Source organism: Lemur catta, chromosome 13 (genome assembly GCF_020740605.2).
Source record: "Lemur catta isolate mLemCat1 chromosome 13, mLemCat1.pri, whole genome shotgun sequence".
In the NCBI taxonomy this organism is placed as follows: Eukaryota; Metazoa; Chordata; class Mammalia; order Primates; family Lemuridae; genus Lemur; species Lemur catta.
This window is the reverse complement of record NC_059140.1, coordinates 64020541-64035996: the sequence shown is the minus strand read 5'-3', so window position 1 is coordinate 64035996 and position 15456 is coordinate 64020541. Positions and strand designations below refer to the sequence as shown.

The following is a 15456-nucleotide window of genomic DNA, read 5'->3' as shown; positions in this document are numbered from 1 at the left end:
TGGGATTCGGATGCGACTTGCCGACATCCCCAGTCCTTGGGGTGTGGCCGGCATCCCCCGTGCTCCGGACCCACACCCCGCAGACCCAGGCCTCGCTCGCCCTCCCACGGGGAGTCCCACGGCCGCGCCACCACCTCGAGGGAGGGTCACCGGGTGCTGCGACCGAGCGCCCCGGCCACGGCGACCCCGCCCCGCGCGCCGCGTCACTGGGCGCCCTGCGGCGCGCGGTGAGCACCTACCGCCGGCCGAGCAGCCCGGGCAGAGGCCGCGGCCCCTTCCCCCTGCCGGCGGGCTGTGAGCCGGTGCTCCGGGCGCCTCGGCCCGGCGCTAAATTTAAAAACCTAACACGAGCAGCAGGCTGGTCCCAGAAAGGAAACGAAACTCGTCCCGCGCGCTGCCTCCCGGGCCCTGCCGGTCCCTGAGCACGCCGCGCCACCCGGAATCGACCCTCCTCCCGCCATTGTCGCGCGGCTCGGAGGCTGAGGCCCGGCCTGCGGCGCCGCGCGTGCCCGGAGAGGCGGGCGCTGTGGCCGCGGGCATGGACGGCGGGGACGCGGTTCGCGCCCGGCAGCTCGTGTTCCTGCTTCCAGGTAAACACGCGCGCCCCCGCGGCGCCCCGAGCCGGCGCCCTGCCCCGCGCGGCCGGCCCGAGAGCGCGCACAGCGGCCCTGGGCGCCCGCACGCCGGCGGCCCCCGCCGCCCGCCCCGGGCGCGAGACTGGTTCTCTCCGGGACGCTGTGCTCCGCATCGCGGGCACACGTCATGGCCGGCCGCGGTTTGCAAACCCGGAAGCGCAGCATAGAACCAAGCGTGTTTCCCCCGCCCCGATCCCCTGTGGACCGGGTGGGCGGGCGGCAGCCGACCCTGCCTGCGGAGAGCCACGCGGGTTCGGGGTCTTGGGTACGCTGCGAGATCCGGGGGGTAACTTAAGCGTCCCTCATTCGGCAGCTTGCTCTACCTCTGCAGGCCGTCTGCGTCGGAACCTGGGATCCAGTAGGCCCGAGCGGCCTCAGAGACGGTGCCCTGTCCTCACAGGGCCCCTGCCTGCACAGGCCAGGGATGGCGAGGCAGGAGGAAAGCTGGGTGGTGGCCGCGGTTAGGCCAATGGTGACTCAAAGTGATTGGGGGGGATGATGACCACAGGAGGGAGCCAGGCCTTTCAGCCCCCCTGTGGATGGTGACGGGCCATTCAGGGCAGGCGGGGTCTTGGGTCAACAACGGGGAACCCATTAAGTGGCAGAATAAAAGGAATTGGGCCAGGGAGTGCAAGCCACGTACGTTTGGCCGTTTTATAGATGATCCATTTGACGGTATACATTTGTAAAGAAGGAAAATCCCCTGTTCACTGTATTTAACTTTGAGATAGAGCTCAGCAAATGCTGAGTATTTTTGCATTAAATATACTCTGCTACTGATATAGTTCCCCAGGAATCTAGATTTTTATCGTGGATATCGAAAATTGTTTTATGACAGCCTGTCAACGGTTTTTTGCCTGTATGTTTGACTCCTCCCCTTTACCAACAGGTAATTTACTGAACTTTTCGTATGTATACACGCCAGTCACCATCCCCCAAGTCAAGCAGCATCTCCTCATGGCTGCTCCTAGATATCCTTGGTAACCTTCATGCTGACCTCTGTCACCAGAGATTAGTTTTCCTGTTTGAATAAGAGTTTACCCCTTTGTGTCTGGCTTCTTTCCCTCCATGAAAGATTCATCCATGAAGTCTGTGAGATTCAACCATGTCATGTGTAGCAGTGGTTTGGTTGGTTGGTTTTTTCATTACTGCTTCTATTTCATTGTGTGAATATCCATAATATTTATCTCTTCTACTGTGGATGGACATTTGGATTGTTTCAGTTTGCAAATATTATGAATTATACTTCTAAGGACAATCTTTTATGAGGCTTTTGTAGACATGGGCACATATTTCTCGAGGGTATATATCCGAGAGTGGAATGCCTGGTCCTAGGTGCTCACTTGTATGTTTTAGCTTTAGTAGACGCTGCTAAGTGGTTTTGCACAGTGGCTGTGTGGCAGTTTCCGTTGCTGCACATCCTCACTAAAGATGTTTGGATGGTAAAACAGCTAATGCCAAATTCAGGGTTTTGGCAGAATCTAGGAAAGGGCTACCTGTATACATGCTTTTCATTAGAAAAATCCTTTCTTCTCACTTTTGTCACTTAATACAATTTTATTTTCGGAGTAGGAACTCTAATCATTCTTTCAGAATCAAGTGCATTATTGTTATTCAGATATACACAATAGCTGATGATAATTTGAGTTTTATTTATTTTGGTGTTCTGTTTAATCAGATTGACATCCTCATTCTTAAAGTGTGTTTGCAGTCTCATTGTATTAAACACAAAGCCTTCAAAAGAATTAAATATTGATTTCATCCCTGAAAATTATAGGTTTAATATATCTACTGCTCGGTTGTGAGAATAATTTCAGTCCAATTCCTGTTTAACACATTGGGGGAGGCAGAGCAAAGGTTAAGGAACTAATAGAACTGTGTGGTCAGGCAGGCAAGTTCTGTAACAGTTAACACATTGACTGCCACACTGGGAAAAAATTGTTTTTCCTTGGGGTCACACGGTGTTTTATTATGAAAATAGAATAAAAACTTCAAAAACAAAACCATCCTTTCAAATTCATTTAATGAAAAATTTATTATTTTTTATTGTTTTCTGTGTGTGAGTTATATGCAACTTGAAAAATAGTTCAAATGGCTCTCAAGGTAAAGAGACGTGTTACATATGCCTCATGGAGCCCTGGGCTCAAAACTAGCGTGAGTTAAATGCAACTCATATGGCAGTTAATGTGTTAAAACTTGAACCACTTTGTTTCCACCTGGCCTTTAGTGCCACCTGCAGGCTCTGAGGGTACAAACACGGTTTGCTAGCTAGTGCAGTGCAGTAGTGGTTCTCAAACTTGAGGGCATCAGTCACCTGGGGAGTTCCCCCACCAGATTCCAATTCTGAAGGTCCTGGGCTGGGGCCTGAGAATGTGCATTTCTAATGAGTTCCCAGGTGATGCTAATGCTGCTGGTCCGGGGACCCCTCTTCAGCCCCCTGAACTACTACAGTGAGGACCAGCTATTGGGAACTAGATTGGGATCCAGGAATGGCCAGCCCTAGGTTCAGTGCTCTATGTGGGAGGCCAAAATTTATATGGTCAGGGGAGTGCATGTCAGTGCAGGGTATAAGGCTCATCTTCACAGATGTTTTTGTTTTTTCCAGCCCATGGAAATCAGCCCACTTAGTTATGCATTCAAGAGTAGGAGATACATACCCTTGGCTGAGCGAGCACCATAGCACCACATTAAGAGACCAACAGTGAAGTTGGACCCTTAATAAGTAAAGCAAAGATTACTAAACCTTTTAAAAAGTATTTGGTGGAGGCATTCTGTACTCAGTTTTAGACAACTTCTGGAATCTGAAGAACTTACTCTGTATACTGAAAAGTGAGCATATTAACCAACGGGCCAACAGAACTTTAAAGGGATTTACCTATAAGTGTAAAACCACCTAACCTGGTAATGATACTTTTTTCTAACATGTAATTCATATTATTTATCGAGTTGCCTACCACAGCACTGTGTTATGTCTTGAAAGGTATATTTAAAAGTTTGATTTAGGTCTCTTTGCTTTTAGTTTTCAATTTGTTTGGAAAAACCAAACGTCCCAGATAAACCAGAGCTAGAGCTTGGAAGGGATACTTGTGAGGTATTCAGACTCAGGACCTTGATTTTCGTAGGTAAGTGGAGACAGAACTGCTTCCGCTTTCAGCAAGGTAAGCACTTCTTTTAGTTTGGGACAGTCTTAAATATTTCTCTAAAATGGCCTGGAAATACTAGCCTGTTTGCAGTTTTAGTTACTACAGGAGGCCATTAACATCTCTAGTTTTTGGAAGATGGTAAAAATTTCCATCCTTCTTTGCTGCCCTAAAAGTAAATGTTCAAGTTATATTTTTAGTATTTTTCTCTGTTCCAAGTTTTGTACATTTGTCAATTCTGCTAAGTCGAGATGGATGCAGGTGTGCAGGGTCTGCTGATGCACTGAGTATAGGGTAGAAGACTGTGTTTATTGCTATTGGGGCTGAACCATTAACAGGGTTCATCTCTAAGGAAATGTTAAAACATTGGGAAATCCTAATGCGTGAGGGAAAAAAAAGAACAGAAATGATTTCAGGACCTTTAAAAAAAAAAAGACAACAAAACTCACTTGGGTCCACTTAGGCTGATTAAAATGTTCCTTAATTGGCCCCCTGATTAAAAAGTCCTGAGAGCAATCTGGACTTCAAATTTTCAGGTATGGATAAGTTTTACAATAAAATGATTCCCCTTTAGTTCATGAAAATACATGTTAAAAAATATTTTAGGAAAGATTGTTACTTATTATTTATTTCCCCACAGAGAACATGAGTAATGGCCAGTTTCTTGGAGGTAGAGGATGGATTGCTTTTTGGGAGATAAGAATCCCAGGCCTGCCCACCTTAGATATTTCAAATGCAATAACAGTTTTTTATATGAGGCATCATGATAATCACAAATAATTATATCAGAGCTGTCTCTTCAAATGGAATGTAAAAATAGATGTGTAAAGATTGTATGAATTCATGCTTTAGAACTAAGTTCGAATTAAAGGATTAAAAAAAGAAATCAAATTTAAAAGGAAAAACTAATTTTCTTATTTAATGATGGAGAAAATTTATATTAATGTTGTATTTTCTGATTATAGTCTCATAGTTTTTTATAAGCCCGAAAGGAATGCCTCTTGTTGGGGGGGGGGGCAGGAGTAAAAGTTTAAAGTATATGGCAAAGGAAGAACTACTATAGATGACCCTAAAAAAATAAAAAACACCAAAACTTTTTTCCTCCTCTTTTTTTCCTCCTTTACTTACCTTAGGGCATGTGGTTGATCTCAGATGAAAAATTTAAGTTTGTTTTTTTGCTCTTTGTCAAAACCGTATGGATGCATGTATGTTTGTGTTTAGAAATATACCTGTGGGCTGACATCTTCTTTACTCTCTGAAGAGCTTATTCAGATGGGAGGAAGCTGCACTTCACTTGACAAATGCTTTTCATTTTAGACAACATCTGAATAATTAGGCTCAGCTTTTTGGAAGATATGTCATTTACTGAAGTCTCCTGCAGGCAGTCAGCAATCTAGGAGTCTCGGAGTTTTCCAGCATGGAGCCTGTTTAACATTTTCCACACAAATCCTGAGTCTGGCTTTGTCTTTATGGAACGTGTTTTGGTGGGACCCGACTGACCTCTCTCAGATGGCCGCTGGATCTGCTCCCCTTGCTATCTGAGCACGTCCCGAAGTGGATGGACTTAATCACTTGCCAGTTGGTATAATCAGGCTGTTTCCAGAGCCTGATCTTGTCCTCCTAGTAATTGTTTCAGAAGATCTGGGACGTTTATAAGTAAGAACTCATGACTCCCATGTATTTATCCTCCAAGGCAGAAAAAAAAAATTCATGAAAAGAAAGTAAGCAGCGTTCATAATTTTTTATTTGAATAGCTGAATAAGGACTGCATGGGTTCTCCCACATCCTCTGATCTTTTAACTATGGTGTTAAAAAACAAACAGTTCAGTCAATGCTCTCTAAAGCCTGGCTATCATAACACACACTTAAAAGCTAGATTTATGCTATATACTAGCTCTGTGTCCTCGGGAAAATTGCTTCATCATTATAAAGCCTCAATTTCATCATCTCTACAGTGGGGAGAACAGTACCCGTCTTGTGGGGTTGTTATCTGTGGTTCAAGTTTCTTGTACCCTTTCTTATACCTCAAATTTTTGGCCCTGGGCCTGGGGCAGAGTAGATAGATATTCAATACATATTTACTGAAAGGATAAAAGTCTCACATTCCATTTCTTCCTACAGTGTCTTTGCTTACTCTGTCCTTTTTCCTCCGCTTCCTCTTCTGTCCAAAATCTACCCTTTCTTCAAGGCTTCATTCAACTTTATTTTCCACAAAGCTAAGGCATTTGTTGCAGCCCAACTTCTCTGTCTTTGGATGCCCGTGACTTTGTGTCTGCCTGGAACCCTGCCTGCTCTTCCCCACTTTTATCTGCCCGGCAAATACCTACTTATTCTTTAAACGCAACTCAAATGTCACCACCACCAGTAAGCATTCCCACTGGGCCTCTCCTGTTAGTACCCAGGTCAGTGGTCACTCTTTGGCCACCTGCACATTTCATCATGGTTACTCATTTCATTATCATTTCTGTATAAATATGGGTTGAACACCTAATGCATGCCAGTAGCTGGGGGGGGGGGGGGTCCAGGTGTGTTCTCCCTAACTAGCCGTTAGCTTCTCAGCGTGAGCACCTCAGCCTTCAGCGGCAGAGCACGCCCCCTGAAAAGCGGAGCATGCCACTTAGGACTTCAGAGCTTCCTTTGCGACTTTCTTTTCTAGGGATGACTGGTGAAAAAGGGAATGTGATGGAACCAGATCTGCACGTTCTGGTGCCTATTTGATTATCTGCCCCCAAACAGCGAGGCTGGAGGCCAGCTGAGGGCTCGCCCGTCACCACCAACTCCTTCCAGGGTCTAAATCCCAGCATCTGGTAAGGTTCTCTGGTGTGATCTGCTACCTACCTTTACCTCATTAATTTTAAACTTTTTGGTGGTGGTGTTGCCCTTTTAATCTCAGTTTTAACTCTTCATTTACACGTTTTTCTCCCAGTGTGTTTTTTTTAAATAACTTTTTTTTTTGTTAGAGTAATAGCACTTACCTAGTATAGAAATGTTAGTATACATTAAAATAGTAAAGAATAAAATTATTTGTCCGTCATCCTGCCTCCCAAAAATAGCAATTTTGGAGCTACTCCTTTCCAGTCTTTTTGTGTTGTACATATCACAAAATAAATTCCAGTGCTTTTAATTTTTTTTCCTTTCTATTTTTGCCTATTTCGCCATTTACTCTTACTACTTGTTTAAGGTAACGCTAAACCACTCAGGTAGATTGCGGTTACTGAAGAATTCTGTATGGTACTGTTTACTTCTACCCAGAATTTGAGAAAGACAGTTAAATTGATTTATGAAAGAGCTGGGGGCTAGGAATTTTTTCTCTTAATTTTGATAAAGACAGAAACTTACACAGTGATATGAACCAAGTTGACAAAGAGAATTTATATTTTACACTTTGAGCATTGAAGAGGTATGAGTTTATTTGTATTATAACATATATATCAAATAAGTATTGCTTCACATGGGAGACAGTGCCTATTTGGAATGGGTTATCTTTAAAAGTGGATAAAGATTGAAAATATAAAGAGGTGCAAAAGAAGTGAAGATAAATTTACAGAGCTATAATAGATACAATGGCAAACTAGGATTTTTTTTATATCCTGTGTATAAATCATTGGTATTTTAAAAATATAGTTTTCTAACAGAGAACATGGCAATTTCTCAATTTTATAAACCTGTTTGTAGTAGCATGTGCCAGGGAAAGGTGTGACACAAAGGAATGATGATCGTCTCTCCTTGGGATGGACAGAAAAATCTTCATATAAGAGAAAGCAAATGTCTTTAGGCCTTGAGGAAGGAGCCATAAACTAGAATGTTTTAAAAGCCATTCAGAACGGGTTGAATTTTTGAGGACTTCTGCAAACCTGCTTTGGTGTGCTTGCCATAAACAGAATGCCGATTTGAATGGTCCATGAGTCTGCCTTAGTATGGAAATTAATGTTTTTTAATGTGGGTGATCAGTGCATCTGGGTTGTGTGTTACAAAACTTGACTTAAACTTCTTCGGGAGTTCCTGGGCAGGTTCACAGGGGTGGTGGTGGGGGGGGCGTAAAGACATCTGGAACTAGGGTGCTGTGGCAGCAGGAGGTCTAGGGTCTCTGCCTCTGAGTGTTAACTTCCTCTTTGCAAACCAACTTCCTCCACTGAGTGGAAAACAGGCTGCATGTTCTACCCAAGGCTCGGATTTCCTGACAGCTGCTGGGAGGGACCTCACCTCTAATCTTAGTTCCAGTTTGAAACCTTTCAAAGAAGCCTTCTGAGTGGCCCCAGTGTGGTCACATGCAGCCCCTCCCCTCCACTGCCTATCAGCTGTGGCCAGGGAGGGCAGGCTTCACTGTAAGCAAAAGGCGAGAGAGGAGGGGGACAGCGGGGGTGCTTGAGGGCCCTGAGCTCTGGCCAGAAGCGGTAGCCACATGTGACCTGGCCTGCTTAAGTCCAACATTAGGAGTTTCTCAGTACTGGTGGTCTTTTTGACTGGCTTGCATATAGGTATGGCAGAGGTTTATTTGTATGGAAAATGGGGTTCTGGCTGTAACTTACACTGACCTTCATGTACCCAAGATTTATATAATTTTTAGGAAGCCCATCTCCTGGCCCCTGTATCTTCTAGTTCTTATAACTTTGCAGTATACTTATTGTTGCTCATTTTTATGCTGTTGTATTTGACCCTCTCAGTGACCTTGGGAAGCAGTTAAGGCAAGATTTATTATTACCATCTTACCCATCAGGAAACCAAGACATCAAATAATCTGTCAACAGGAAATAGGAATTCTGTGGCAAAGTCTGTCGGCTCCCTGGAGTCCTTCTATAGGATGCCTGCTTTGCAACGAAGGCCATTCTGCTGACTGAATGATGGTATCTCGTCACCGTAAGAGAAGCAAGAGGACCAGGAAGGGCTGGGCTTCCTCTGTTCTCAGTTTGATGGCCAGGGACCGGGCGGACCTCCTCTCCTAGAACCAGCCCTGGTTGCTATCATATACCCAACCAGTCAGGTTCTACCTCTCCAGAATTTTCCTGCTTCTCATATAGTGTGTGCTCCGTCTCTGTATGTTGCTGGTCTTTGTGGCCGTGAACCTGACTTTTTTCACCAACTTCTCTAGTACACAGGCCATTCCTAGAAACGTGGCTGTTGATAGCGATAGCCCTGAAAGAATGGAGATTTTGTCTTCCATGGTCTTGGTGAAGGCCAGTTTTTATTTTTTGTTTTCTCTCTAAAGCTTCAAAAGAAAATAGACTTAGAGGAACCATTAGTTGGAAATAATTTTCCTGGTATATGCTCTCTCTTGCCTTCTTGGTTTGCTTCCTGTAGTCTTTGAAGAAACAGAGTTTCAAAGCCAGGAAAAAGACCCAGATCTCTTTGACAGCAATGCTAACATCTTGGGAAGGGCAGGCAAATAGTTATTACTGAAATTAATGTTCCTGGAAGCTGCAAATAACTCGAAAATTATGCTGATTTGTCTTGCCTGCATTGTATTTGTATTCTAGCAAAAAACTGTTTCCAAGGAAGTATCTGGCAGTTAGGCAAGAGGCAACCAGAGGGTCTGAATATATTCTAGTGGATGAAGTCTAAAAAAAAAAAAATGAACTGGAACCTAGCTAGGACATAGTATTGCATGAGAATGATAACTTCATGTTTTTTCTTTTTTTTTCCTATTGGATCTTCTTAAGAAACCTGAATAGCCTTGATATGGTATCTGAAAATAAAGTGAATGGTGCTTTGATGTCTGTCTTTCTCCTCTATGCAATAGTGGATGTGTTTCTCAGAGCTTATCTCCTATGTGCCAAAAATCAGACAGGGTCATGAACAAATGTCTGTTGCTTCCAAGTCATAAGAACACTTGGCAGAAAGGTGGCTCATTCTTTCTTATGTCTCATGTCTTTGAACTTGAACAATATAAAGAAACTTGTCTTAACCAAGACAGGGATGAGAAAGAACCGCCAAGTTTTAAAAAAACTGGTTGATAAATAACTTCATATCAACTGTACAACCTGTACTATATAGTCTGTGGATGAAAAATAATATACCGTTTTGGCTTGCACAATATTTCATGACTAACTTTTTAAAATTATGGAATAGTTAGGTCTATGCATTGATACATGCTGTGTAGCCTAATTTTTAACCATTAAAATGTCACAGATAACTGCGGAGAGGGTATATGCAGCTATATATAGAATATTGTAATCCTTAAGAGGAAGATCAGTTTTTGTTTCTTACCGTTGGCCAAACTTGACTTTATCTGTTTTTATCACTAGATGTTTCTCATAGCCGACAAATTTCCCTCTCCCTTTTATGTATTTTTCGATCCTGCCCTTTTCTCTTTTTGGCTTTTCCCCGCTCTCCCTGTTTCCTCCCTATCCTTCTGCTGACTGGGTTGTGGTGGGAGCAGCTGATTGGTTCTTGAGGATGAGAAGGACAGGACAGGAGGGAGAGGACAGATAACTTTCAGATGTTTGTATCACAGGAGAACAGTCATATCAAGATAATTATTGCGCTTCCGAGTGGCAGTTTGTGTTTTTTGAGTTAAGAAGTGTGGGACTTAAGATTAACAGTTTCTTTTTAGTATAATAGTTTGAAACATTGGCTCTTGGATAATACTTGCCTGAGTCCCTGAGTTTAAATCCTGGCCCCACAGTTGACTAGCTTTGTGACCTTTGGGCAAGTTTTCCATCCAAAAAAGTGGAAATTAATAGAGTACCTACCTTATAGAAGTGTTAGGAGGATTATGTTATATAACCAATGTAAAGGACTTACACAGTGCCTTAGCTGTTATTTTTTGTTTTATATTCTTTGGACACAGTTTTGTCTCTTTGTCACTGGTATGTTTTTGTTAAAGTTCAAATGTCAGGAAAGTTGCAATCAGAGTTTCCTTTTTTAATTGAGGTATTTAGATCGGGATGGTAAACAGGTGAAAGATTTGCTGCTGGAGTTAATGACCAGTGGGACATACATAACAATTGGATCTTTTTAAGAACGTGTTGAGACCATAAGACAACTGCGGTAGAATCAGTTAGGTATAAGGAACCTTGAGTGGCAGGGCCTGAGATAATTCGTAAGACTAACGTACTATTGAACCTGAAATGACCTAGAAGAATGATACCTGCTTCTGATTTGTCTGAATTTTTTCTCTTTTTGCAAAAATACTCTTGTAGCCAGCGTGGCCTATGTTATCTCTTGTGTTAAAGAGTCAAAAAGAGAAAATATATAGCTACTCTTTTAAAAATAGAGTGTAAAGTCTTGTTTTTCAGCATAGTTTTGGAAGATGTCTCACATGAGTAAATCTTCTAGATAAGGGAAGTTTTGGTCTCAAAACTTGCTTTTACTATTTCTTACTGATTTTTTCTAAAATTGAATAATGCATTTATTTCACATTTATTGAGTAGATCTCATGTGCCAGAAACTCTGCTGGGAACTTTGCTATATATTATCTTGATTTTTACACATAAATTGCATTGTGTTCTGGCTTTTTGAATAAGATATACTGGTTCTAATTTACTCTTTTCTTGGAAGGCTAATTATTAAGCCCTTAGGTAACTCTGTGCTTGGAATTTGTGACTTTTGTATTTTGATCTTATTATTCCCTATATATTCTTGACTTTTCCATGTAGTTGAAGGAAGGAAAACTTATTCTTATTTGAGTGTTTATTACATGTTCTAGGCACTTTACATACATTTCATTTCAATCTAGCAAAAACCTATAAAATAATTATTATTATGCCCATTTTATAGATGAAACAACTCAGGCACAGAGAAGTTTAGTATCTTGCCCAGTGTCACATTGCTGAGTAAGGAGAGGAGCTGGGATTGGAATATGGACCTCTCTGGCTCCAGGTCTGGTGTTTTTTTAATGCTGACAGTGTTAAAAAATAGGCATCAGTTAAAAATAGGTTTATAGATGAGAACCCTTCTTCACACTTCCCCCTCTTATGATTCTTTCCCATTACCCTAAAAGCAGATTTTTTCTTTCCTAATTAATTTAGCTATTCTTTAGCTATACTAGATGCAGGTAAAAGAGAGTAGAAGGTAGAAAAGGATGGAGCTTCCAAGCCTGGTGAGCAAGGAGCTAGCCTATGGGGTGACCCAGGGTTTTCTAAATTTAAATGAAGACTCTTTAACCTTGATAGACCTTTAATTTATAGTCACAAGTAATTTTGTATGCCTAATACCAGATATAGACTAAGGAATTTATCAGAAATATTATAGTAATAGGAGGTCTTTTTTTCATACTGAGCTTTCAAAGTTCAGTGAGGGTAAAGCCACCCCTCTATAAAAGCAATGAAAACACTGGCAAAGATGGTCAAAGTCAACTTTTTCAGAACCTCTGAAATTAGCCAAAGACTTCCAAGTGTCTGAGGAGTGTTTATTCAAGAAAATCTGCTGAATCTCATTAGGAACAGCAGGGTTTGTGGCATTGTAACTTGAACTACTCCCATTTCCCTCTACTTGGCTCTGCAGTAGCCTTGAAAACCAGCAGCCTTGCAAACATGGTACTTGTAAAAACCAGCAGCCTTGCAACCGTTGGACAGGGCAGGCCTGGTTGGAAAATCCTCAAAAAGTCTCATATCCAGAGTACTGTCCCTATTTGACCCATCTCACAGACCTTTTTGGGAAAGTCTTATTTGCAGGGCATTGTTGTTCTTTGTTCTGATTAGGAGCTCAGCACTTGCTCTGTGGGGAAACCCCTACCCCCAGCGTGTTTGTCAAAAACAATTCAATGGCAATTGTTTAGCATTGCAGTTTCTGAGGGGCAATTCCAGTTGGGCAAATAAAACCTGGTCAAAAACTTAAAGGGAAGATATGGGAAAAAAGATGTCCATAAGTGGCTTTGAAAAACTGTGACATATTCCTAGGGGATTAGAAGGCTATGTACATATGCAGGGCTATGTGCATGCCCAGGAAATATCTGAGAGGGCCTCAGTCTCTTACCTCGGATCAACCTTAAGGCCCTGGGAAAGCAGTAAATGAAAGCTAACTCAGAAGTTTAAAGTACCTGAGTGTTGAAGGCAAGCCCCAACACGCACACACACACGCACACACACAAAACCCTTGAGCAAAGGTTGGGAGACTTATTGGTTCAAAGCATTAGCTAACTACTAAGCTAACTGAACAGAGGCATCAGTAGCTACACACTGCAAGGAATACAGACTTTACAGAATTAAGGTCACTAAACAAACAGCAACAACTATAATAACTTTAAAAAAAAATCCTGGGGAGTTGAGAGAGGGGAGTCTGATTTCTAGACTTGCCACATTTTTTATTATATTATCTAAAATGTCCAGTTTTGTTTGACAGTATGACACATACACACCCAAACAGGAAAGTATGACCCATACACAATGGGGAAGGTAGTCAATAGAAACTATTCCTGAGGGGGCTGAGATGTTGGACTTGTTCTACAAGGATTTTCATCAACCATTATAAATATAGTTAAAGAACTAAAGCATATCTGCAAAGAACGAATGCTAAAAAAAAAGAAAAAAAAAAGGGAGAAACAGCAGGAAACCACAACTTGTTTTGGTTTTTTGGAAATGTTTTTTAACAGTGGTAAATTATATTTTTTTACATTTTTATCTGGAAATAAGTTGTCAAAAGGAAAGTCTTAAAAAATTCTTAAAATGGAATCTGTATGGTTCCATTTATATAGCATTCTCATCATGACAAAATTACAGAGACAGAGAACAGATAAGTGGTCGCCAGGGGTAAGGGGTGGGGCAAAGGGTTCTATCAGCTTTTGCTTCGTGCATTTTGAAGCTCTGGATTTGGTGCTTAAATATTTTGGATTACTCTGTCCTCTTAATTAATTGATCCTTCTATCATTATGAGATGACATTTTTGTCCCTGGTAATATTCTTTGTTATTAATATAGCCACTTCATCTTCTCTTTGATTAGTGTTAGCATGATAAACACAATATATCTTCCTTTCTTTTACTTTTAATCTACTTGTGTCTTTATATTTAAAGCATGTTTCTTATAGGCAGCGTATAGTTTTTAATCTTGCTTTTTTATCAGTCTGACATTTTCTACTTTTATTTGGGATATTTAGACCATTTACATTAAATACAATTATGGATAAGGTTATATTTGAGTCTGTCATCTTACTATTTGTTTCCTACTTGTCTCTCCTTTTTCTTAGTGCCCCTTTTATTCTCTTTTTGCCTTCTTTTTTTTTAATTTCAGCATATTATAGGGGTACAAAAGTTTAGGTTACATATATTGCCCCTGCCCCCCCCCATTTGGACACCCTTGATTCTGCTCTCTTGCCTGATTGCTCTCGCAAGGACTTCCAGCACTATGTTGAATAGCAGTGGGAACAGTGGGCAACCTTGTCTGGTTCCAGTTCTAAGTGGGAATGCTTTCAATTTTTCCCCATTCAGTATGATGTTGGCTGTGGATTTGTCATATATGGCTTGTATCATTTTTAGATAGGCCCCATCTATGCCTATTTTGTTAAGTGTTCTTATCATAAAAGGGTGTTGAATTTTGTCAAATGGATAGCCACATGTAGAAGACTGAAACAGGACCCACGCCTTTCACCTCTCACAAAAATCAAATCACGGTGGATAACAGACTTAAACCTAAGGTGTGAAGCTATTAGAATTCTAGAAGAAAATGTGGGAAAAACTCTTATAGACATTGGCCTAGGCAAAAAAATTTATAAAGAAGACCCCAAAGGCAATCACTGCAACAACAAAAATAAATAAGTGGGACCTGATTAAATTAAAAAGCTTCTGCACAGCCAAAGAAACTGTCACAAGAGCAAACAGACAACCTACAGAATGGGAAAAAATTTTCTCATGCTACACATCCAATAAAGGACTGATAACTAGAATCTATTTAGAACTCAGGAAAATCAGCAAGAAAAAAATCAAACAACCGTATCAAAAAGTGGGCAAAGGACATGAATAGAAATTTTTCAAAAGAAGACAGAAGAATGTCCAACAAACATATGAAAAAATGCTTAACATCTCTAATCATCAGGTAAATGCAAATCAAAACCACAATGAGATATCACTTAATTCCTGTGAGAATGGCCTTTATCAAAAATTCCCATAACAATAAATGTTGGCGTGGATGCGGAGAGACAGGAACACTCATACACTGCTGGTGGGACTGCAAACTAGTGCAGCCTCTGTGGAAAGCAATATGGAGATACCTTAAACAGATATAAGTAGACCTACCATTTGATCCAGCAGTACCATTATTGGACATCTACCCAAAAGAACAAAAGACATTCTATAACAAAGACATCTGCACCCGAATGTTTATAGCAGCACAATTCACAATTGCAAAGATGTGTAAACAACCCAAATGCCCATCAATACATAAGTGGATTAATAAAATGTGGTACATGTATACCATGGAGTACTACTCAGCTATAAGAAACAATGGTGATATAGCACCTCTTGTATTTTCCTGGATAGAGCTGGAACCCATTCTACTAAGTGAAGTATCCCATGAATGGAAAAATAAGCACCACATGTACTCACCATCAAATTGGTTTCACTGATCGTCACCTAAGAGCACATTTAGGAATAACATTAATCAAGTGTCGGGCAGATGCTGGGTGGGGAGGGAATGGGTGTGTACATACATAATGAGTGTGATGCGCACCGTCTAGGGGATGGACACGCTTGAATCTCTGACTTGGGGTGGGGGGAAGGGCAATATACGTAACCTAAACTTTTGTACCTGC

General features: G+C 41.5%; 1 protein-coding gene across 5 annotated transcripts in view; it reads left to right on the top strand.

Moving 5' to 3' along the window:
* Positions 1-221: 221 nt before the first annotated feature.
* The window catches only part of RNASEH2B (ribonuclease H2 subunit B), a 54773-nt gene continuing 39538 nt past the window's right edge, over positions 222-15456 (top strand). Inside the window, exon 1 of one of the 5 annotated variants that reach the window (XM_045567655.1) lies at positions 222-590. In XM_045567655.1, coding sequence (XP_045423611.1) covers positions 539-590 — 52 coding nt within the window. In that variant the 5' untranslated portion in view covers positions 222-538. Of the gene's footprint in view, positions 591-6431; positions 6583-14716; positions 14742-15456 lie in introns of those variants that run through there. The other 4 variants (XM_045567656.1, XM_045567652.1, XM_045567653.1 and 1 more) reach the window with 4 other exon arrangements.